Genomic DNA, 22,477 nt, shown 5'->3' on the forward strand with positions numbered 1-22,477 from the left:
CAAAACACGTAAAAAACCACACCTGTATAAATCTGTGTACCTGAACACAGATTTAGGAAAGTAAGCAACAATTCTGGTTCGTATTGCCAATATTGTAAAGCTAACACTTCCCAAAGAATTTATCTTTACCCAGCGTATGATTTACTCCTTGGTGAGGCTTATTCCAAATGTAAGACAGAATTTAATTAATATGTTGCATGTACAGAATACACAAATTTGATGTCTTACATAAATACTTGAGTAAATCCGTCCAGGTTTATTTAGATACAGACTATTCCATGAGAGATGAATTAAGGACAGAGTCCTTTCCAAACACTTCCCATTCCCAGAGAGCAGTGACTGTGATTCCCCATATGTCCCATGTGAGGCTCGCCCTAGGCCAGAGTTGTTGGAGCACCAGCTCACCTGGAGTTAACCTTAACTCAAGGCCAAGTACGCTGTTGGGCTGTCAGGCTGCTACAATGGCAAGTTCTACCTACACTTTCTTCAGCAAAGGCATTAGTATGCATCTTCGCCTGCCTGCCAATTTTCACAAAGTTTGTGGAAACATAATTATCTCAATCTTCCAAATTAGTCTCAACTGAGCCCCTGGACTCAGAAATTACTGGAAGCTCAAACAGGGAATGACACAGAGCAAGACTGTATTTGCTTTGTTTCCTAAAAAAAAAAAAAACAGATTAAGAGCTCAACCTTCCCTGAGTCCCCTATAAATCTCCCTGTCTCAGCCCTAGAAAACTATAATCCTTACTCAGCATTTACACTCTGCTGTCGTCATATAAGCAAACTCTAGACACCGTCTCTGGTCAGAACTTTATGGCAGGACTGAAGAATTAAACACCCACCATTCCTTAAAAATCAACAGTCATTCTGTAAGTAAAAAGTCAACCTATTCAAGTCACGGTACCTTAAAAACAGGAAGTTTTTAAAAACAGGGTGTTTGTTTTGAGTTTTTAGTCATCACATTAGCGATTTTTCGGTCAGATCAGGCCACCAGGTGCCCCACAAATCTTTGTGTCAACACGAGGTAGGGGGCAGAGCAGGGGCACGAAGGAAAAAGCAGGCACAGTGGCACAGGATTGCTTTTTCAAGGGCAGAGCCGCCTTTTGCCAGCGCAGAATGCTTGTGCAACTACAAAGCAGTATTCCCTGTGACAACAGACTCTTAAACATACAGGTGCCATAGAATTTGAAACATGTATATGCACACTGAATAATGAGATAAAGAAGAAAAACAGCGTTTTTAAAGAGATCTAGACTGAATATTATTAAGAACTGTATGAACAATGGTCTTCCAGAAGATTTCACACCATCAGTGATACGTAAAATAATGACTTTTGAGTACCCTTAAAACAATTATAATGTCTCATTAAACAAAACCCCTGAATGTGAAAACAGAGAACTGAGATACTGTCTATGCTAAAGAAGAAGAAAAAAAAAAAAAAATCAAACCACAAACAAAAATCTTGCAGGAAAAAAACACAATCAAAACCCTAGATTTGTGGCTAGACACATATAGCAGCACTTTATAACTCAGGCCTATTACTTGGTTAGTAAGCAGAGCAGTTAATGTTTCTTCATTATCGGTTACTTATGGTAAGACTAAGTTTACTGCTCAGCAATACACTGCATTTCTGGAGGTGACAGACTGCACTCCTGTATTTCTGAAAAGGTCCACCACTGCCATGTCAACTGTAGCAAGACACAAAGGAGTATTAAATGAAAGTTCAAGTAACAAATAGAAGAACATCTTGAAAGCTATTTGAACTAATGAACTAGACTGCGACACAAACACAGAAACTTCAACACACAAGTATGACAAAGCATACAAGATCATCCACTACGAGTTATAAATATTTTTTCTGAGGCACTACCGCTCCATGCAATACATTTTTAGCTAACCAAAATCCTGGACAGACCGTTCACTTTTTCCAGGTACTTTTTTCACCTTTTGGTGAATCTACAACCCAACTCCTTACCCTAAAGGCAGGATTTGCTCCATGTTCCAGTAAACACTTGACAGCTCCTGTACATAGGTTAAATGCAGCAATATGTAAAGCTGTTCCAAAATCAAAATCACTGCAGGTGGCATCCACATCTGCAATTAAACATCACGTGAGGTGCTTAAGTCTGTTACGTGAACATTTTACCCTACAGATTCCTGAAGAGGACATTCATTTTTACAGCTCATGTTAACATTTATACAGAGATATCATTATTTATGTACTAAACGCATATGAGAAGTAATTCTACATACAATATCAACCTTATCTGCATCTGTTTATTCACATCATGAACCAATCTGGAACAGAGCATTTACTTTCATTCATACTAATGACTTAACTGCAAAATTGTTGCTATTCAGGATGCCCAATCTACTGTGCTACGATTAACAAGTTAGTAACTTTGCGTTTCCTGTAAATTAAAGTTTTAGAAATATTTATATTTTATTGCTTCTAGTTGTCAAATATTAAAATGAGACATATCTTCAACCAGTTTTCCTTTGTGACCAGGTAGTGGGACAATGGAAAACGGATTATGCCTCTGGTTTACATTCATTTAATTGCTAATGGCCAAGAACGAAGTTAAGAGCTAGTGATTTTTATAATTTCTTTCTTTTCAAAGAATTGCACTCTGAAGGCTCTTGCACGGATAGCTTGGAAAATGGAGCACTGCATTTGACTAAAAGACATTTAGCATAATATGTATTGCCATCATTTGTTCCCAATATATCTTTCAATCTGCTATGAAGTTATTACTGTTCTCGAAGATTGGAGTTTTAATGTTTATTTAGTCTTTGGCTCCTCTCCTAAACTATACAAGAGAGATGTCAGCTTGAGTCAATTATGTATATGACTTAATTAAAAATGCCAGCTGATTTAATACACAAACCAAAAGCCAACAAGTATTAGCAATAATGTTCCAATTTGAAATACTGGTGAGGAACATAAAACTTTCCACCTCAGGGCTGTACAGGCTCCTAGTATTTTCCAATATTGGGCTCTGTCCCAAAAATCTCTAGCCCTTTTCACAATGTGATAAACAAGTGTATCCCAACTGTATCAACATCCTTATATAGTTAATTAATATTCTGGAGGCAAATAAAACATCAACATATATAGAAGATATATAAATATATATGTCTGTATAGATGTGTTAACTTTATACATACTAATAAAGACTGACTCTGAACTTTATAAAAATCAAAGATAACACATTCAGGATCAAGTTTTAGAAGTTTTACAATTGCACTAATATGAATACAAACTTAGCTATTTTAAATTTAATTGGCACATGCATGAAAAAAGACTGTATTCAGGACACAATCATAACGACAGCTACATAGGCAGATGTACCTTTTATAGATCAAATGTCAAAAGACTATTACCAGTTTAAAACTGAGCAGAAGCTGTGTAGTTGTATACAACTACTGAAACTTCCATGTTTAATAAGGCTATCAAGTATTTTCTGTGCACATAGGAACCAATTTGCAGAAACAGAATTTGCAGTAACATCAGCTACTGAGTCAGCAACAGTTGTATGTACTTCCACTTTAAAAAGTAACTGTCATAGTTTTGGATTTTGTTTATTTTTTTGTTGGTTGGTTGGGGTTTTTTATTAGACTTCCTCAGACTTGCAAGCTTCATGCTTGGAGTTTTTAAACACTGTTTTCTTACAGCTTTGTTCTAGGTCTAAGTTGACATAGTACAGGTGACAAAAAGAAATGTATGTATACCAAAGGTTACCCAGAAACTACCCCCAAACTATCTAGGGAAAATTGATATGCAGGAATGGTGTGTCATTAGCAACCCATGCAGGTTGCAGTCATTGTCGAATGGCACCACATAACATTTCTAATTCTTAAGACTTTAAAAATTTTTATATTTAAAACCTCTAAAAATCTAAGATCAAACTAGCTCTCTGTTCTAACAATTGAGAAGCAAATCTGTATAAAGAACTTGACTGCAGAGCATCATAAAGGAAATAGTTTAGCAGTAAATCAAAAGGAAACATCTGTGGTACTCGCTGTTTCACAATGGGTGTCTCAGTCAGTATAACACTGTCTTGAAAAGTTATTTATACATTAACAACCCTTTTTTCTCCAGTTCCGTATGGATCCATCCAAGGCATATTTGCCTTCTACGTATGTCCTCCCTTCTCTGCAAACTGCCTGATGAAGTATGGAGCTAAGATTATTCTATTGATTCAGACCATTGATTGTTTTCATGTCACAGGGCAAATCTTTTTATACATTTTCTGACATTAAAAAAAAAAAAAAAAATCACCTGCTTATCCAAGAGTTGCCGACTGCCAAGGCATTTCACCAGAGTGGTTTCCTTGGAAATCTGAGCAAATTCCCACCCTTTCTGTAGGCATTGCACAGGAAGAGATGAGAAAATGCAAGTGCAAACTAGGTCTAAAAGAAGACCTAATCTGCTGATGCAAATTATGGAGCCCAGACTATTGAAGTGTGATGTGAACTTAACTACTGTGCAGTCTTATTTTGTCTTTTGTTACTAACCTACACTTGTTACCTCTTAAGCATGTCATGCCAGTAACAGTGCTGTTTAACAATTACCTCCATGATGATTCAAGATGTGGTAAGCAAGCCCTCTGTACTCCAAAAACCTATCAGCTTTTTAAAATTTTGAGATGGAATCTTCAGCTACAACTAGCTAAAAAAGGGCATTAATCATTTTGCAAAATGGCACAATCAAAAGGATATTGAGTAGAACAAATTAACATTTGTACAATTTTAGTATTAAAATTGCTTACTGGTTTTCACATCCTGACCAAATTAGGAACAAACAGTTCTGGTTCAGAACCATTTCTGTATTTCCATTTGCATTAGTATAAATTACCAATCCTTCATGTTATCATTCCAAATAGTATTATCTATTTATGCCAAACACTAAAGTCAAACTGTTCCTTACGCATGACCTTTTAGATTGCAGAGAAGTGGGAAAAGTGAGCATGTCAAAGTTGCTTCAGTCACTAGTTGGCCACATCCCATTGTCAAATCCACGCTTCTCTTTTACCCTTCTCCCAGCATTTCAAACATACTTCTCAATGTTTAAGGAATCTTAAAAACCGTAAGAATTTACCAGAATAGTTACACCTTTGGTTTTCTGCATACATTCACTTAGTCCTCAACAACTTAGAATTAACCTGTTCGCTTTCCATTCTGTTAGATACTTGTCTACCATCTTGTACAAAGCTCAAGTTTAAAAATCAGCAATAGAATCAGTGCATTAAACTAAAAAAACAAAAAATAGGTTAAGAGAAAAATGAACCAATGAGGCTGACTAAAAGAATAAGAAATTAGACATTATTTATATATAATGGATAAACAAGCCCCACACTTAAAAGACCAGTACACACAAACTTAGGGTTAACAGAGTTGGACAACTACATGAAACAAAAGTAACAGTGTCTACCTTTTGGCTTTGCATTTTTCAAAATAACACTAATAAGTTCTGGAACATCAAAGTAGGCAGCATAATGCAAGGCATTCATATTTGTCCAGCGGCTGCGTAAACTACTATCAGCACCCAAATCAATAAGCTGCGTTGCAAATTTTACAGCAGTTTCAACATCACCTGCAAGGTAAATTTTATAAAACATGCATTAGAGATGTATTTAACCTCAAAAAACATGCACATGCTTGTGTGTAACACATAATGTACATTAAACCGTTAAAGCTCAGAGCAGAACAATTACTACGCCTTTCTTTTTAGGATTAGGATGCAAAAATCTTTGCCTTTTATCATAAAGGGCTGAAATCTCTGCTATAGTATATAATAACACTACGTGTTTACCTCTAATGTAAATAATGTGTCACCCACCAAAACCAGGGATTTTAGTATCTGATAGAAGAAAAAAAATTTACGCCACAATGCTGAAGTTTACGTTAAAAGATCTGCCAACACCAGAAAAGCTAACCTGTGGCAGATCTCACTCAAACTTAGTTCAAATTCAGAGAACTGGGTTCGGGTCAACGAAAAAGTAGTACAACACAGAAAAGCTAATACGGATGTTCAAACAGAGCTAAATATGCTCTTATTTCCAGTACTTATGATCATCATAATGCAAACAAAGATTATTGTTTTCTTCTGTCATGATCAGGGTGAAAGAAAGAAAGAAGAAAACAAAACAAAACAAAAAAAAAACCCTACAAAAAAAAACCAGCCAGTCACCTAAATGTTCTAGTTTCACTGATGTAAGAAAACTGTCCATAGCTTAGTTCACAGTTTGTACCTCAGTCTGAAATAGCCTTTGCTACATTAAATATATGTTTAATGTAGCCATTGTTTGCAATATCCATACCACTAACTCAACTTACTGCCAACTGCCAGAGCCATAACTGCACTACAGTTCTGTATCTTCCTTTCTGATGGCCACTAGAAGAGCCAAAACCAAGCATTAAAAATAAAATCTACTGCAAGGAAAAATTCTGTAATAGTTGGTGGGATTAGCCTTTGTGAATTAATTAGGTTTTTATATCTATAATGACATTTCTTTACTCACCAATACCATGAGCCCCTGATTTGCAAGTGTAATGCAAGAGAGTCATGTCAGTCAGTCCATCTCTGTCATTCACATTACAACCCCTCTTAATGATCTGAAAGACAAGTGGAAAACAAGTAAATTTTAGCTCTGACATCAGTATTATTTAGGAAGTTATTTCAAATATATTGACTCCTGGGTTCATTTCAATAGCTAGTAACAAAGAAGCCTGCCAGAACAGACTGTAACTGCAGAACTGAGCAACACGCACAAATGCAATAAATAGTATTATATGAATATCATTAACCTTCATTGTTTACATATTTTAAAGCTTCTTTGTATTGTTACTTCTAACATACATTTCACATGCTGAAAAGTTAACTGCTTAAATGAACAATAGGAAAATTACATCATTTATGAAGTCTCTCTCCTTGTTCTCTGATCTCTCAACAATCCCTCCCTCCCCCCCCGAAAAATGCCCCCAGTTATACTACAGTAGGAAGAATCTTTACTATACTTCCCCACCTGTATAGAAAAGCCTGCAATCCAGAAGAAGAAAAATAAGAAAGTAGGATGAAATTACTAGAAAGAAGGAGTCTTCTGAAAGCAGCCTACTGCAGGTTACAAAGAGATTTCAGTTCCTAACTCATTTTGTGCCTTGGAAACATTGCCCTTAAGGTCAGGCTTCACTGTAACTTCATATATTGCAGTTTATGATTACTGCTAAGTAGGGAACTGAAATACCAAGGTGAAGGGTCTCTAAACAACTGCTTTGAAAAGAAACATTGTTTCTACCATCTATCCAAATCTATTGGATTTTTATCCATCATCTTTCTTGTTCCAAATGAAAGCTGACAATGTGGAATCCAAGGCACTGCTCAGTAACTACTTGTTAAAAGGCAAAAACTGTATCTGTGTTTATGATTAGTTCTGCTTCTGAATTAATTGTTTTTATTCGCTGTCAACATAGTATTTCTTTAACACTGAAAGCATTCAAGGATCTTCATTTATGCCTCACCTCATTCCCAATAACATCAATATTCTGCTGGACTTGTGGAACCCACTGCCTTAAAATAGCAAACAATTCAGAAACTGATGTTTTGGGGTTGAAAAGTATTTCTTGGCATGCTGCATCATTGGGATCAAAGAAGGAAAACTCTGTTAAAAAAAAATTAATCATTAGGTACAACTGTAAGTTTTAACATCCATCTAGCTTTTCAAACTCAGACAAAGAATAGCAGAGAGTCACTTCACTACTAATCGCACTGGAAAATCAGAATTTTGAATTAATTTAGGAAATTTTCTTTAACATCTGGTCTATTTTTCCTTTAATACTAAGGTCTTGCTTATACTTCTGAAAAAAACTTTGAATCAGCAACCAATACACAGGTATTGCAAGACTGATTTAGGCAAGGACTAACAGATATGTGCAGTAATTATGCTAATAAGGGTTTACTCTTGCTTCAAGCTAGCCAAAGACTGCTGATCCTAAGCTGTTCCCAAGCACAGACAAGCCTCGATCTCTCCATGATCAAATGCGTACATGATTTCACCATATGCTACAAAACATGTCTTTTCCTTCTTCTTTCATCACAATTTACATAAAACATACCAAAATATAAACACATGCACAAATCAGGAAGGCATTCTATGGCCTCCGTTATTTTCAGATATTTCGTGCATGTATCAATCCCAGCTGGTAGCAGCTGCAGAAAACATCTTTAAAATTTAAGCCACCAAGATCAGAAAACAAAATATGTATTTTTAAGATTGTAGGCCTCATGTTGCTTCAGGCAACCCAAAGCATAGGTGTAAAAACCACCTTCTATTGAAGTATGGTATTTCATGTTACTTACAGGTGTACATGTATGCATGTATACACACATACTGTATTTTAAATTTGTGGAATTTCTTCCAACTCTGGAAAATTATATGAAAGAATCTGGATAGCAATGGCTATCAGGAGAAGGAATGGAAGCAGAACCTATTCTCATCAGCAAATGACTAAATCATGGAAAACACTGAACTTTTACCCCCGCTGAAGCTATCAGGGAGTCGTTTTTTTAAAAGGTTTCAAATAAATGTAAATGTCAGCTTGCATCAATCGCAGATACGAGAGTCTCTGAACGGACATACAGGTTAAGTAAAACCGAGCATCAGCCACCTGGGTGTATGACGTGGTATAAACTACCTCTGGATGAATCATCATAACCTTTCCACAAAAAGAGCATACCATGCTTCTAGATTGGATTAACAGATAAATAAACATACGGAGCTCGCTTCCTCGCTATCTAGAGTTCCTTTAACAGCATTGCCTTGATTCAACAAGAATGAAAAAGGAGGACTTCACTGATATTTAGCATGAATTTTTATTTCCACCTAGCATATTAAAAAAAGCACCTCCCTTATCTCCCAGCACTATGCAAAGTGTGCTTCTTACCTACATCCCATGCGTTGACACAGATCTACTGATTTATCTACTAATATTTAACTTCCACATAAACCACAGCTGGTTTCATCTTGAAAACTATGAAGCAAATAGACAACTAGCCAACAAGATTAATGATCTTACACAACATGCACAATTCCTACTTTATCTGGAAGCTTTCTAGCTACTAACCTGAACCAAATTATATTTCAGAAATCAAGTCTAACAGACTGTTACAATCTGCATGCTAAGGTAAAAACCTGAAAATATATTAAGTATTACTAACAACCATCATAAGTGCTTAACAGGTGATCAACTGTAGTGTTTACAAACCAAAGAAATGTTACAGAATATCTGTTAAAACAAGAAGTTCCAAGGAAGCATGACAATGGCATCTAGATATTTTAAAACATTACTTTCTCCACCTCTGTCTTTCCCATGCATTGATGGTGCTCAACTGTTTTAAGCAAAAATAAATGCACTTAATGTAATGACCAAGAATCTTTGCCTGTTGTGGTTTAACCTTCTTTACCTAGATTCAGTAATATCACTGTTACACAGGTGACAGCAACCTCCTATAAAACGAATTTTTTTTATTCAATGAGTAGGCATAGACTGAGGAGGACAGATAGTAGTGATATTGTAGTGTTATTAGAAGATATCACAACACAACAATGTTTAAAGGACAAATGGAAAATTTTTCTAAGGGATAAGAAAGCAGAATGGAATAAATCATGGCAGTACTTAACAGTAGAATACAGCAGACAAGTTATGAGAACAGGGTTAAACCATGTAGAGAAGCATGTTTATGTACTAAAACATATGGTATGGAACTGCTACATTTCCAACCTGTGCTAACTCATCAAATGCGTCTCAAGAATGCTGAGTCTGTCAAAGAGAACATTACATTATGTGTATTTATTTTTCCTGAATACAGTTGATTGCTGTAATCAATGCATGGGAAAAACAGAGGTGGAAACAGTATATTTTAAGGTATATAGATGCTGTTAACATCATCTGCAATATTCAAAGGCATTGTAATTGTAGCTAGCTATGAAAATCTTTACCGACAGTGACATAATAATATATTATATATCCTGGTTTAAACGTTACCATTATTCATACATGTGAAGACAATTCAACATTATTTCAAAAGCCTATCACTGATACTTGCTATAATTTTCTGTGAACACTCATTTCACAGTCCTTACCACCACAAACCTCTACACATCCAACAGAAATACCCCCTGTACCGTATTGTTCGCATACTGAAAGCATGAGAAAAAGCATAACTATAGAGGTTTTAAATGTGATGTAGATGCTCAACTACATTTAATTACTGCAATTTTACATGTTAACACACTATCCAGTTCTACAATGAGATGTAAAAAACCTGCAAACATCTGACCACACACACAGAAGAAACAGTAAGAAGGAAAATATATTATAATTTAAAATGTATGCAATAAGTAGAAAAAGCATGGGCCTTCATATTTCATTTCTTTTAAAAAATAATAGAGAATTCATTTGTTGTGGTATAGCCCCAGCCAGCAGCTGAGCACCACACAGCCGTTTGCTCACCCCTCCCCCTCTAGTGGGATGAGAAAAAGAATCAGAAGAAAAAGGTAAAACTCATGGGTTGGGATAAGGACATTTTACTGGGACAGCAAAGGGAGAAGGAAGTACCACCACCACTACTAATAAAAGAATATACAACGCAGGTGATACAACAACTGGCACAGGTTGGTTTTTTGGTTCAGCTGCAGTGCCTGTTGCCGGGGTTGGAGTAGCCACGGTTCCGGTTACTCTGTTTTCCCTCTCTTCCCCCGAGGGTGCTGCCTACTATTGAGCAGTGTTTGGTAGATAGTGGCCAGGGCCCAGCACAGTGCTGTAAGTTGTGCCTCTTTGGAACAGCCACAGCATTTTCCTTGCAAATATTCTGTCACTTTATCAGGGTCCTGTAGTTGTTCGGGAGGGAAGTTCCAAACCACTGGAGGAGAGAAGTTCTCTAGATACCTACCCATGTTCTCTCATATACCACACCACCCCTGACTTTTCAGCCTCAGGATAGTCCTTTGGGTGATATTCTTAAAACAATTTTTTGTAAGCCTAAACAAGATCTGAAACACATTCAGGAGACTTAGCAATAGGAACATGCATGCTTGAACATCTCAAGGATACTCAAAATTCTCAAAAGCAGCTGTAACTAGCCTTAAGGAAAAAAGGTAGGCAAAAAAGCACGAGAAAATATCCCCCTCCATCTTCCTCATAGATCGGCTGCAATTATTAATAAATTCTGAGATACGTTGTCCGAGATACGGGCATGACAGCTACACCACATACAAATACCAGCTTAACCTCATGACCAGTGATGAGGTCATATCATAAGTTGATATTACACTGTACAGCAAAATGAGAATCCGGACCCCTCTCCCAGAGGTGACAGTGCAGCAGAAAATACATACAGCAAGTAAGGATTTACATAACACAACCATGTGAACAAACAAAACACCACTGTGACCAGCAACTATTTAACTAATATAATAAGTGCATGTAACAACTTTGTTTTAACACACTCTGGTCAGATCTGTCATTATCTCAACCCTTTGTGCCCCACGTTGGGCGCCAAAAAGGACTGTCGTGGTTTAGCCCCAGCCAGCAGCTGAGCACCACGCGGCCGCTTGCTCACTCCCCGCCCCTGCCCCTGTGGGGAGGAGAGGAGAATCAAAAGAAAAAGATAAAACTGGTGGGTTGGGACAAGGACAGTTTACTGGGACAGCAAAGGAAGAGGAAAGTAACAACAACAATACTTATAATATTTACGAAGTAGGTGATACACAATGCAATTTGCTCACCACCCAGAACCCAATGCCCAGCCCTTCCAGAGCAGCAACCCCTCCTCCCTGGCCAGCTCTCTCCTTTATATCCAGAGCATGACATCATATGGTATGGAATACCCCTTTGGCTAGTTTGGGTCAGCTGTCCTGGCTGTGTCCCCTCCCAGTTTCTTGTGAAAATTAACTTTATCCCAGCTGAAAACCAGGACACATTTAACCAGCAGTAAACTTTTTCTGAAAAGAAGGAATAAATTAAGAACCGATAGCTTTTCTTAAAAATTATTATTCAAATATGTTCTCTGCTGATCACAAATTAATTTTCTGTTCAAAGTACATACCACAGTCTGAAGGCATTGGTGCTGCAGCAACAGAAAAAGTAACAGAAGTTTCAGAGTTTGGGAATAAGAGTCGTTCTCTTTCAACGAGGGAATCTCCTCCTAAGGAAGGTTCTGGGAGATCCTCTATGGTCATCTTCTAGAAAGCCACTTTAGGAGGAAAAAAATGAATAAATAACCCCATTAGAAATACTTTAGATTAGTTCTATCATATTAAGATATAATGTGCAATGAGACTAAAATCCTTCATTTTTGCAAACACCGATTATTACTACCATTACGTTCTTACAAACTAATAAAGTTAATTAGTGAAAGCTAGTAGAGTATGGTGTCAAGAATATGCAACTTCCAGTTTTGACTTAATCACTAAACTTGCCTATAAACATTGCCTTGTAATGTAATACATGATATTTCTCCCCAGTTTTCCACTTGAGCAGCAATGAAAATAATGCTATAATGAGGAAGCACATGACAATGATGAATGGATTAGTATGTTATACAGCTTTATGAAAATGTTAAGCATCAAGTACCTTTCCTCATACTCTGCATGCATATTCCTTTCCTTCACCATAAGCAAGCACGTGCTACCAGCTACCACTTTCTCCTCTTTTAAAATTCTCAGCACTTTAATCTTCCCACACAAAGCTGCAGACAATTCATCATCAAGTGATTCACTCCTGGACTCACGATTCCATATCAGCTCCTTTCCCAGCTTCTCCCCTCTATGTTTTAAAATAGCATACTTACCACCTCCACTCTGATGTTGTTTCCAGTCAACTTTTCAGAAAGTTGGCCTTAGAGCAACTTAGGAGAGAAAAGAAAGATTAAAGGGCTGTACGGTTATAGTGACATTTTCTAACAACCAGGTCAAGTTACATTCTAGCTACGGTTCACTTGCTAAGATCAGAGGAGAGCTGGTTACCACTTGTAAGACATCTAGTCAGGCAAATTCAGTAACAAATAACAAAAAACATTATTCTTAACAGACACAGGCATTATTGCCCTATCAGAGACTACCTCTTACAGTTGAAAAACTGAAATCCTGCATCTTTAATTTTCATGGTTAAATACTCAGGGTAGAAGCAGTGCTTCTACTAGACAACCTAGATTTTTATTCTAGAGATTGCTATACAGTGCTCTTTACTCAGTAATTTGTTTAGCCAGTTTACTTGACAGAAATAATTTGTGGAGCTTTAAGGCATGTTTGGTTTTATTACGTTTAATCTATACACATGAGTAAACAAGAAAAATAAAAAGTAGTCTGTTTTTAAGACTTCTTTTGGGTTTTGTATCCTACATACAACAAGCTATGGGAATAGATTTATTCTATTATTTCCCCAAATAAGTTTGTCACACTATTTGGGAACCTCACATAACCTACATTCTAATACAAGAAGCATTTTAGCAGTGGATTACAGATGCTAATCTTGAAGTAAATAAATGAAAACCTCTTCTTCTTGCACACCATCCACAATTCACCCTGTCCTCAACTTGGAAAAAAGAGGCCCAGATGAAAAAAGCTCATTTTTTTCCAACTAGTTTATTTCCTCAGTCTTACGCAGCTGTACAAATGCATGTGCTGGCAAAAAGGAAAGATCAAGGAGGAGGCCACTGGGAAGGGCAGGACTGTTTCTTCCCACAGCATTATCAAATTGCATTGGCTTAAGCATTCTTAGATTCAACAAGGCCAAAAATATCATTAATTATTTCAATTATTATTTTCACCCAGCAAGAAAAAGTTAGAATTCACATTTTTAATGGCTTTATAGTCATTGTAAATATGACAGCAATAACTTTCTTGGATGAGGAACTAGAAAGTCTCTTAAGCTGCAAGTCACTAACTAAATCTCTTTTGTAGGGCAATAGTGAAATAAATTTGCTACCACCTGATGTTTGTGCAGAGGCTACAGCAAAACAAAGCAAAGCTTTGTAAAACACATGAATACACAACAGTTTTTCACAGGTAGCACATCAAACACTCTCACAAAACACACAAAGGAACAAGTATTATGCATGTGTGTAAAAGAGATGACAGCTGAACCTGTTAAATTAGAAAATGACGGAAAGGAATTATAAGCTTTTTACACAGCGCTGCCTGTACAACACAGGAAACAAAAGAAACACAGTGAAAAGTAGCCAGACCTGATTGAGCAGATGGTAACAGGAAGAGATGAGATTTGTAAAGTACGATGACAAAAGTTGCTGGAACTAGAAATCAACAGAGACATTTGAAAATTAATACAAAAAAGACTGTTTATTGCATACAGAAAAGGACACTGAACAGAACAGAATCTGTGCGTTTGCAAGTATCCAGGGCATCTTTTACTCCGAGGGGCCAGACAGGGAGAATACAATCTGTCACACAAGTGAAAAGAATTCAGCACACAAACTACCAAAGCACAGCAGGCAGGGAAACAACCCACGTTGCTGGATAGGCAATATGAATACCCAAGTGCTACATTGCACGTGCCGACCCAACTCCGTAAAGAACGGCTTCGCACGTTTACACTAGTGCCAACACCCCCTGAACTAAGTGTGCACATCCTTACACTGTGGGGTTTTAATTTGGATCCAGAAGTATATTACCATGTTATGACACAGTACTGAACCATGCAATGTCAAGGCAACAATATGTTCTGCACCCATGACTACCTCCAGAGACTGCTAGCTCAGGTAATGAGAACATCACAACCAGTTAACGTCACACACGCATACCTGGAAAGGCAAAAGAAAAGCAAGAGGTTGAAAACTATTTCAAAGAAAGGGAAAAGACAAACAGATATTGTCCTCGTAATGACTTCTATTCTGAGCAAAAACACAACTGCCTGAGGTATTAATATCCAAGGCATACAGACTCAGATGGGAAGTCCTGGTGAAATGGAATGGAAGGTCTTCCAGAAGAGCAATGATTTCCCTACATTACTAAGATAAGTTTGGACAGATGGAAAGAAACAGTTAGAGAAACTCAATGAAAGAAAGGACAGAATTTTCCTGTTCACAACACTGCCAAACTTCCACTAAGCACAGTTTAGCACAGCAGAGTATCATACTTACTATTTACCAGCCATACATTCTTCTAACCAAATTAAATCTGAAATAGAAAAATAGAAATATCATTGGAAAAAAAATAAGAAAACTTGAAGGAGTCATCAGATGCACACACACGTCTGTTGACAAGACTGAAGAGCAACTACAGGTTTCCTGATGTCCCCATGTTACAGAGAAGTGCATGGTACTTCCACATACTGGGGGGGGGGAAAAAAGGTTATGTAGCACAGGATCCAACTTTTTCACATACTCCAGATTTTGTAATTTGCAGCTTGTGTTAAAGCACAAAGTTTTCCTGCAAGTGCTATAAAAAAACTGCCAAATGCTAAAGCACTTCAAGTGATGAAATACAATTGTACTAGGGCTTTGATAGCAGAACTTGTCACAAATGTGATGCTATTTTTGACACTAACCATGTATAATGGACTACTTGTCATGTATTTATATGTGCTCAAGAAGAAAAATTAAGTTCAGAGAACAAGCCTCTTGCACATACACTATCTCATTGCTCCATAAACTTTACAGCACAAGTGGCGGACGTTACGTGTATATAGGTACACTCCAAACTGGTTTTTCAACTGGTGTGCGGGGCCCTCTTGCAACGCGGCACTTGGCTTTGAGAAGCTGGAAGTTTAAGAGTTCAGGTTTCAGAGCTGCCCAGGTTGGGTCTGCTCCTTCAGCGCTTCCCGCGTTGCCTCCCCCAGCAGAAAGCCAGGTACCGCTCAGACGCGCCCCCGGGCGGGGGGGTTCCCAGCCGCGGCACGCGCTAACACCTCACCGAGCCGCGGCCGCCCCCCGAGGCCAGCGCACCGAGCCGCCCCACCGTTCCCCGCGCGGTGCTCCCGCCTTGCCGCCCTGCCCCACGCCACCCCGGCCCGTCGGGTGGACCCACGGCCCCGCGAGATGCAACTGGGGGTGGAGGGGTGATCGCTGCGCCGCGCGGCGGGGGCCAGGGCCGCCCGCGGCCCGCCCGCTGCGGCAGCCCCCGCGCAGCCACCCCGCCCCCACGCCGCGTGGAGGGATGGTGGGAGAGCACCGGGAGGCCGCCGGTCCCCGTCCCGCTCCCCTGGGGGAGGTGCGGGGACACAGCCGTACCCCCCGAGCCCTACCTGCTCTCCGCGGGCAGGGGCGCGGCCAGTCGCTCCCGGGGCCTCCCGCGCCCGCCCGGAGCTGAGGGAACCGAGCGAAGCCCCCGCCCCGCCCCTCCCCACCCTCCGGCCTATGGGCGGCCAGCACCGCCCTCCTCGCCCCGCCCTACTCCACTCCCCCGCCCCCGCTGGGCCCTGGCGCGCGCGGGCGGCGCCCTTCCCGCTGCCGGTTGGGGCCTGTCGGCGTCCTGTCAGCGGGCAGCCCGGTGCGGGTGAGGTAGAGCCTGGCGGCTCCTCTGCCCGAAACGTCGGGCGAGGTGAGTCAGGTAACTCCGGAGCAGTTATAAAACAGGCAGCGCTGAGGTAAAACGATGTGCCAGACAGGCGTTATTGCTGTGAGCGCAGCCTCCGGGTGCTGCGTTTCCTAAAAAGAAAATAACGCAGGCAGCTGGCCACAGCCCCCTGTGACCACAGGAGACATTTCTCAGCGTACCCCCCTTAAACACAGGCTGGAGGTGCTGTTTCACCCAAGGTGACTGCCAGGCCGCGTTGGTCCTGGGTGGGGACAGGCCTGGAAACCGGCCAGGGCGAGGCAGAGGACAGATCAGCTTAATCCACTGCACCTGCCCATGGTCACACAACACCGGTACCGCAGCTGTGGCCGCCCTCACCAGCGCTCAAAAATAAAGTCGAGGGAAAATTAAAAGCCAGCGAACTGCAGATCAGGCAGCTTTGGTTTGTGGATGAGCAGGGAAGTGATGTCAATGCTCCACATTGCTCACTTTTTCCCTGAAGAGAAATTGGGGTAGAAGGTATGGCTGGAAGAAGATGGAGAGCAAAGAAATGGCAGCACAGTGCTTCTTAACCGAGGACTTCAGGTGCCAAGTGTTCATGAATGCTTAACACCATCAAATGTTTGTGCACCAACAGCTGCGTAAAGGGACTTGCTTAAGGTCACACATCATCACTGGTAGGTTTAAACAGAAATCTGGAATTCCCAGTTATTTTAGTAACCAACTGGAGGAATGAAAGTAGCAACTTCCAAGAAGGCTTTTCAGGGGGTGCTTATCCAGTGCTGTAAACTTAGTAAGGGTCTAAATCCAAAGAATGGTAATCTCTCAGAAACCCATGCAGTGGTAAACCCATTTTCATAAGGCTCAAAACCAGGCTACTTGAGGGGAATTTGACCTGGATAAAAACTCAGACAAGTCCTGCTATATTTTTGTGCTCAGTGCGGGTCACTATTAAGTAAATACAACTGTTGTTTATAACCATTTTGTTGTTTTTCTTGTGATAATATTAATTGTGAAGGGGAGACAGTACCAATAATGGGAATGAGAAGTGGAAATTACTTCAAGTGAAGTACTGGAAGAGTCAAGAGCTGTAAGTGCTCTCAGATCACAGAGACTTGAAAACTGAAAGAAGTGGAACATGGAGTTGCAGTTGCAATAGTAAACATGATACCCGATGGCTAGAGAAAAGCTAAGATAATTCTCCTGTTTCTTAGAAATGTTCCATACTTCAGAAAAGGCAAAGAAAAATTGTAATCCAGGAAAATGCAGGCCTGCTATTTCCACCTCAAGGGTAATCTAGAAAAAGAGTTTGAAGTATAACCAAAGACATGAATGTAAGCGAGAGCAAATGTGAGCTCAGTATCAGCAGTTGATGTCTGCCTTTTTTGAGATGCTTGATGATCTGCAGAGGAAATGTTTTGTGGCTCTGAATAATGGGCTGTAGTGAAATGCCTGAAATGGAAATTATTAGCAGTTCTGGAGAAGAGTAGAATTTAGGAGAACTTCAATGGAGGTAAAGTGCAAGCACAGGGGGAAACAGTGTTAAGCAGAGTTGAATGGAAAGTACTGGGCTGAGGGAGGTTACTGATGACATCCTGGGGTATTATTCTTGGAACTAATCTTTGTTTCATATTTTTCTTTAATGATTTTGGCAGAAAAAACAGCAAACTGAGGAGACCAAAAAAAAAAAAGGAAAGAATTGCTGTTAAAAAGGAATGAACTAATAAGATTGATGTACGGGGTTGTGTTGGGTTTGCGTGGCAGGGTTTTGGTGGCGGGGGGGCTACAGGGGTGGCTTCTGTGAGAAGCTGCTAGAAGCTCCCCCTGTGTCTGACAGAGCCAATGCCAGCCGGCTCTAAGACGGACCCGCCGCTGGCCAAGGCCAAGCCAATCAGCGCCTCTGTGATAACATATTTAAGAAGAAGAAAAACACTTGGAGAGAGAGCTTTTGCAGCCGGAGAGAGGAGTGAGAAGATGTAAGAAACTCTGCAGACACCAAGGTCAGTGCAGAAGGAGGGGGAGGAGGAGCTCCAGGCACCGGAGCAGAGATCCCCCTGCAGCCCGTGGTGAAGGCCATGGTGAAGCAGGCTGTCCCCCTGCAGCCCATGGAGGAAGGATGAGGGGGTGTAGAGATTCCACGTGCAGCCCGTGGAGGACCCCACGCCGGAGCAGGTGGAGGCACCTGAAGGAGGCTGTGGCCCGTGGGAAGCCCACGCTGGAGCAAGTTCCTGGCCGGACTGGTGGACCCATGAAGAGGGGAGCCCACGCCAGGGCAGGTTTGTTGGCAGGACTTGTGACCCCGTGGGGGACCCCACGCTGGAGCAGTTTGCTCCTGAAGGTCTGCACCCCGTGAGAGGGACTCCATGCTGGAGCAGGGGAACGATGAGAGGAGTCCTCCCCCTGAGGATGAAGAAGCGGCAGAAACACCGTGAGATGAACTGACCGTAACCCCCACTCCCCATCCCCCTGTGCCGCTGAGGGGGGGGAAGGTTGAAGCCGGGAGTGAAGTTGAGCCCGGGAAGATGGGAGGGGTGGGGGGAGGTGTTTTAAGAGTTGATTTTATTTTCTCATTCCTCTAGTCTGTTTTGCCTAGTAATAAATTAGATGAATTCCCTCTCTAAGTTTGGTCTGTTTTGCTCGTGACGATAATTAGTGAGTGATCTCTCCCTGTCCTTATCTCGACCTGCAAGCATTTCGTTATGCCTTTTCTCCCCTGTCTAGTGAATGAGGGGGGTGAGAGAGCGGCTCTGGTGGGCACCTGGCCTCCAGCCAGGGTCAACCCACCACAGGGGTCATCTTATAGAAGTGACTGAAGAAGAGAAAGATGCAATTGTAGTCAACAGTTACACAATGAACGTCATTACCAGTACAATGGAACGGCATAAAAAGCAAACACTTACCTTAGGATGCGTAACTAGAGAGTTGTGGCAGGGAAGTATTCATGCCAGCAGGTTCTGCCATCCCCTTTAGATATTGCACGCAGTTGTGGCCACCCTTCTGCAGCAAGAGGCAGCTAATCTAGCATGTCCAGAGATGATTTGCGAGCACAGTCAAGGAAAAGAACAGTCTGGTTTAGGAGGTCACCAGAGCATGGCTTGTTTAATGCAGCAGAATGAAAGCTAAGACAGAGGCCATGGTTGCCATCAGCCATAAACCATGGAAAATGGTGTGTGAATTCAAAGGTAATGTTGAATATGAGGATAAAACTGTGTGTGAATACTTTTATGCTAGAAAATGAAAGCAAGCACCTAACAAAGCATCTCAGGTTCTGGAACATCCTTCTGGTTGGAGCAGTATAGGCAAAAATCCCAAGCATTTTAGCTCAGAGTGAATCCTGTGACTTAGCACTGCAACCACAAAGGAGACCAGACACCATTGCCTGACAAAACCCCTGTCTGTCCTGTCTTCCACCCCTGGGCCCTGCAATAGAAATTTAAAAAAAAATAAAAATAAAAAATTAAACCTTATTCTGTACCTTTTCACACTATCTTTTTCAGCCACTCCGATGTGCCAGGATATGAGTCTCAAAAAAGTCTGTTCGGCTATCCTGTCTGACTCATTCAGTGCTGCCATGGGCAGGAAAGTTGCTGAGCACCTGGAGAACTCAAAACAATGGGCTGCAGCAGCTCTGACCACCTTGGGAGGAAGATGGGGAAACAATGCTTGTGAGCAACAAGCCTGTTTTAACTAAAATATTATTTCACTTCTTGTTTCTCCTTTGGGCAGAAATAGGCCATTACTAACCAGTTCCTTCGTCTTCACAAATTTACGTGTCAGAGGAAAGGGATCATTTAAATGGCTTTGGAAGGCATTGCAGCTTCACGTAGAGCCACTCTAGAGTGAGGATTAGGTTCTGAAAGTGAGCGTGCTGACATACCACTTTCAGCGTGGCTTCGGAACAGCAAGCATGTTCAAAAGACAATGGATACTCCAGGAGCTACCCTCAGAGCTGGGTGTGAAACAAGGAAGCGGTGTATCCACCCACACTCAGGACATTTCTCTCCTACAAAAAAGGCTACCGGTCATCACTGTCAGTCTTTCCAGCCCTACCCATTATTTCCCGAGGGATGTGCCACCCTTTCTCCCTCCAAGCATCAGCCAGCACCCCGCCATGTAAATTGCCTTTTCCAGTTTCTGCTAGGTGGGCCAACTCCCAGCTCCTCAGATCACACCCACCGCTTCTGGATCCACAGCCTCGAGCCTGGCACTTCATCAAAAGCCACTCAGCTCCTCTCTCATTAGTGCCCAGGCAGTGGAAGGAGATCATCTTCTCTCCCGAGTAAATGCCTGCTCCATGCACACACGCACGTCAGGACTCACACCAGGACGACTGCCCCAGCACACCATACTGCTGGGCAGCAGCTGCTACCTGTGGGTTTGATGTGGTTTCACACAGCGATCAGTGCACACATTGCGGTTTGAGACATTCTGCGAGAGGAAGCCAGGAGGAATGCTGTATTTATCTCAGTTTTCAGGGAAACCCTGAGACGCCTTAGGTGAGGGAACCCACTGGGAACTGGAAGAGGCAGGAGGCTAAATAACTGCACTCTTTTCTGTGGCGTCTTGGGATACTTTTCAGGAATACAAATCACCTGGACATCACTTCTAGATCCCAAATCAACACTACCACCTTCACTAGAAATGACAGGAGTCAGTGCCTGCCTGTTAAATTGCCAGTCCCTCACCTGCTAGGAATTTGCTTTCTTTGAAATTGCTCCACTTGTGAGAACTGATGTAACCATTGCTTAGGCTAATGGGACTGTCCCCTTTTAATTTTCTAGATTTGCATAACTCTGGAAATCTATACTTAAAGCTTTATACTGTTTCATACAATTCTTGGTCCTAACTCTTACCTTTTGGCAGTCACTGTCTTAAACTATTGAAATCAGTAGTGAATGTGGATAGCAAGCTTTTAAATACCCATGGATTTCTTAGCAAAGAGAAACCAAGTGACCAGAATACACACTAAAAAATATTAGACAAATGTAAATATATCTCACAAAACTACTGCTGATCTCAACGGGTCATACAATTTTTCTCAACTCCTTTGAGTCATTTGAGTGTTAATTCCTTTATAAAGTATTTTAGCTGGAGAAGGAAACCAGTTTCCGACCTGTTTTCAACAACTGATCTTCCTTGTCCTGCTGCTGTTAAAAAATAAAAAAGGCTCTGTTTTTGCAAACCAGGTTTTTGAAACCATTGACTTCATATTTATTGTCTCATACAATCAGCAACTGAAGCAATTTATTTCAAAGTTAGTAATAAAGAGAAGGCAGGAGTTGAGCTTCAGACAGCCGGTTCTGAAAAGTTTATCCTTGACCCAGAATCAAGATGAATTTTGTCTTGCACTTGCACCATCACCACCAGTAAATGCTCTGTATAGATTCACCGGTTTCATTTAATTCTTTGCAACTAGATTTCCTTCAAACCATGAAACCATGAAACCTATTCCTTACCTTTGTCAACAGGTTTCCACAGGGGAAACAGGATGAAGCTTTGTAAGTATTTCTGTAAGCGATTACAGAAAGGAAGGGAATCTCCTCCATCTCCCAGAACAGTGTCAGCTCTGCAGGAGAAGCTGAAATAAAAAGCAGCAACTTCTTATTTATTTAGTGATATCTAGGCCAACAATATGAACAGCTCCCTGGTTATATTCAATTTGCTGATATACAAGAAGAAAAAGCAGGTTTCATTCAGAGTAAAATAGCTCTTTAAAGCTGTTGTTATCACTCAAGCTCTCCGTAATTCCTCAGTGAGCAGAAATTCAGTTTCCCCAGAAGTCATCCACAAATATAAACCTTAAATTTTTAAGACCCAGTGTGAGCATTTATGCACATTCCCCTTTTAAAGCCCGCAGTCTCTCAAAAGGAGTCCCTCATTATCGTTTTTCCTTGTTTCCATAATTTTTAAGCTCATGTTACTAGTTTCACACTGAAATTTCAGAC

At 40.8% G+C, this 22,477-nt stretch overlaps 1 protein-coding gene across 11 annotated transcripts in view; it reads right to left on the minus strand.

Annotated features, from left to right (window-relative positions):
• CLIP4 (CAP-Gly domain containing linker protein family member 4) overlaps nucleotides 1–16,360 on the minus strand; it is a 33,446-nt gene extending 17,086 nt beyond the window's left edge. For 3 of the 11 annotated variants that reach the window (XM_054822152.1, XM_054822162.1, XM_054822161.1), the window contains exons 1-8: nucleotides 16,261–16,359; nucleotides 15,158–15,194; nucleotides 12,851–12,907; nucleotides 12,107–12,253; nucleotides 7,522–7,661; nucleotides 6,525–6,618; nucleotides 5,435–5,596; nucleotides 1,976–2,094 (exon numbers count right to left, since the gene is read on the minus strand). In XM_054822152.1, the coding sequence (XP_054678127.1) occupies nucleotides 1,976–2,094; nucleotides 5,435–5,596; nucleotides 6,525–6,618; nucleotides 7,522–7,661; nucleotides 12,107–12,239 (648 nt within the window). In that variant the 5' untranslated portion in view covers nucleotides 12,240–12,253; nucleotides 12,851–12,907; nucleotides 15,158–15,194; nucleotides 16,261–16,359. Of the gene's footprint in view, nucleotides 1–1,975; nucleotides 2,095–5,434; nucleotides 5,597–6,524; nucleotides 6,619–7,521; nucleotides 7,662–12,106; nucleotides 12,254–12,850; nucleotides 12,908–14,245; nucleotides 14,312–14,689; nucleotides 14,819–15,157; nucleotides 15,195–16,260 lie in introns of those variants that run through there. The other 8 variants (XM_054822154.1, XM_054822156.1, XM_054822157.1 and 5 more) reach the window with 8 other exon arrangements.
• Nucleotides 16,361–22,477: the final 6,117 nt, after the last annotated feature.

Source organism: Grus americana, chromosome 3 (genome assembly GCF_028858705.1).
Source record: "Grus americana isolate bGruAme1 chromosome 3, bGruAme1.mat, whole genome shotgun sequence".
Taxonomy (NCBI): domain Eukaryota; kingdom Metazoa; phylum Chordata; class Aves; order Gruiformes; family Gruidae; genus Grus; species Grus americana.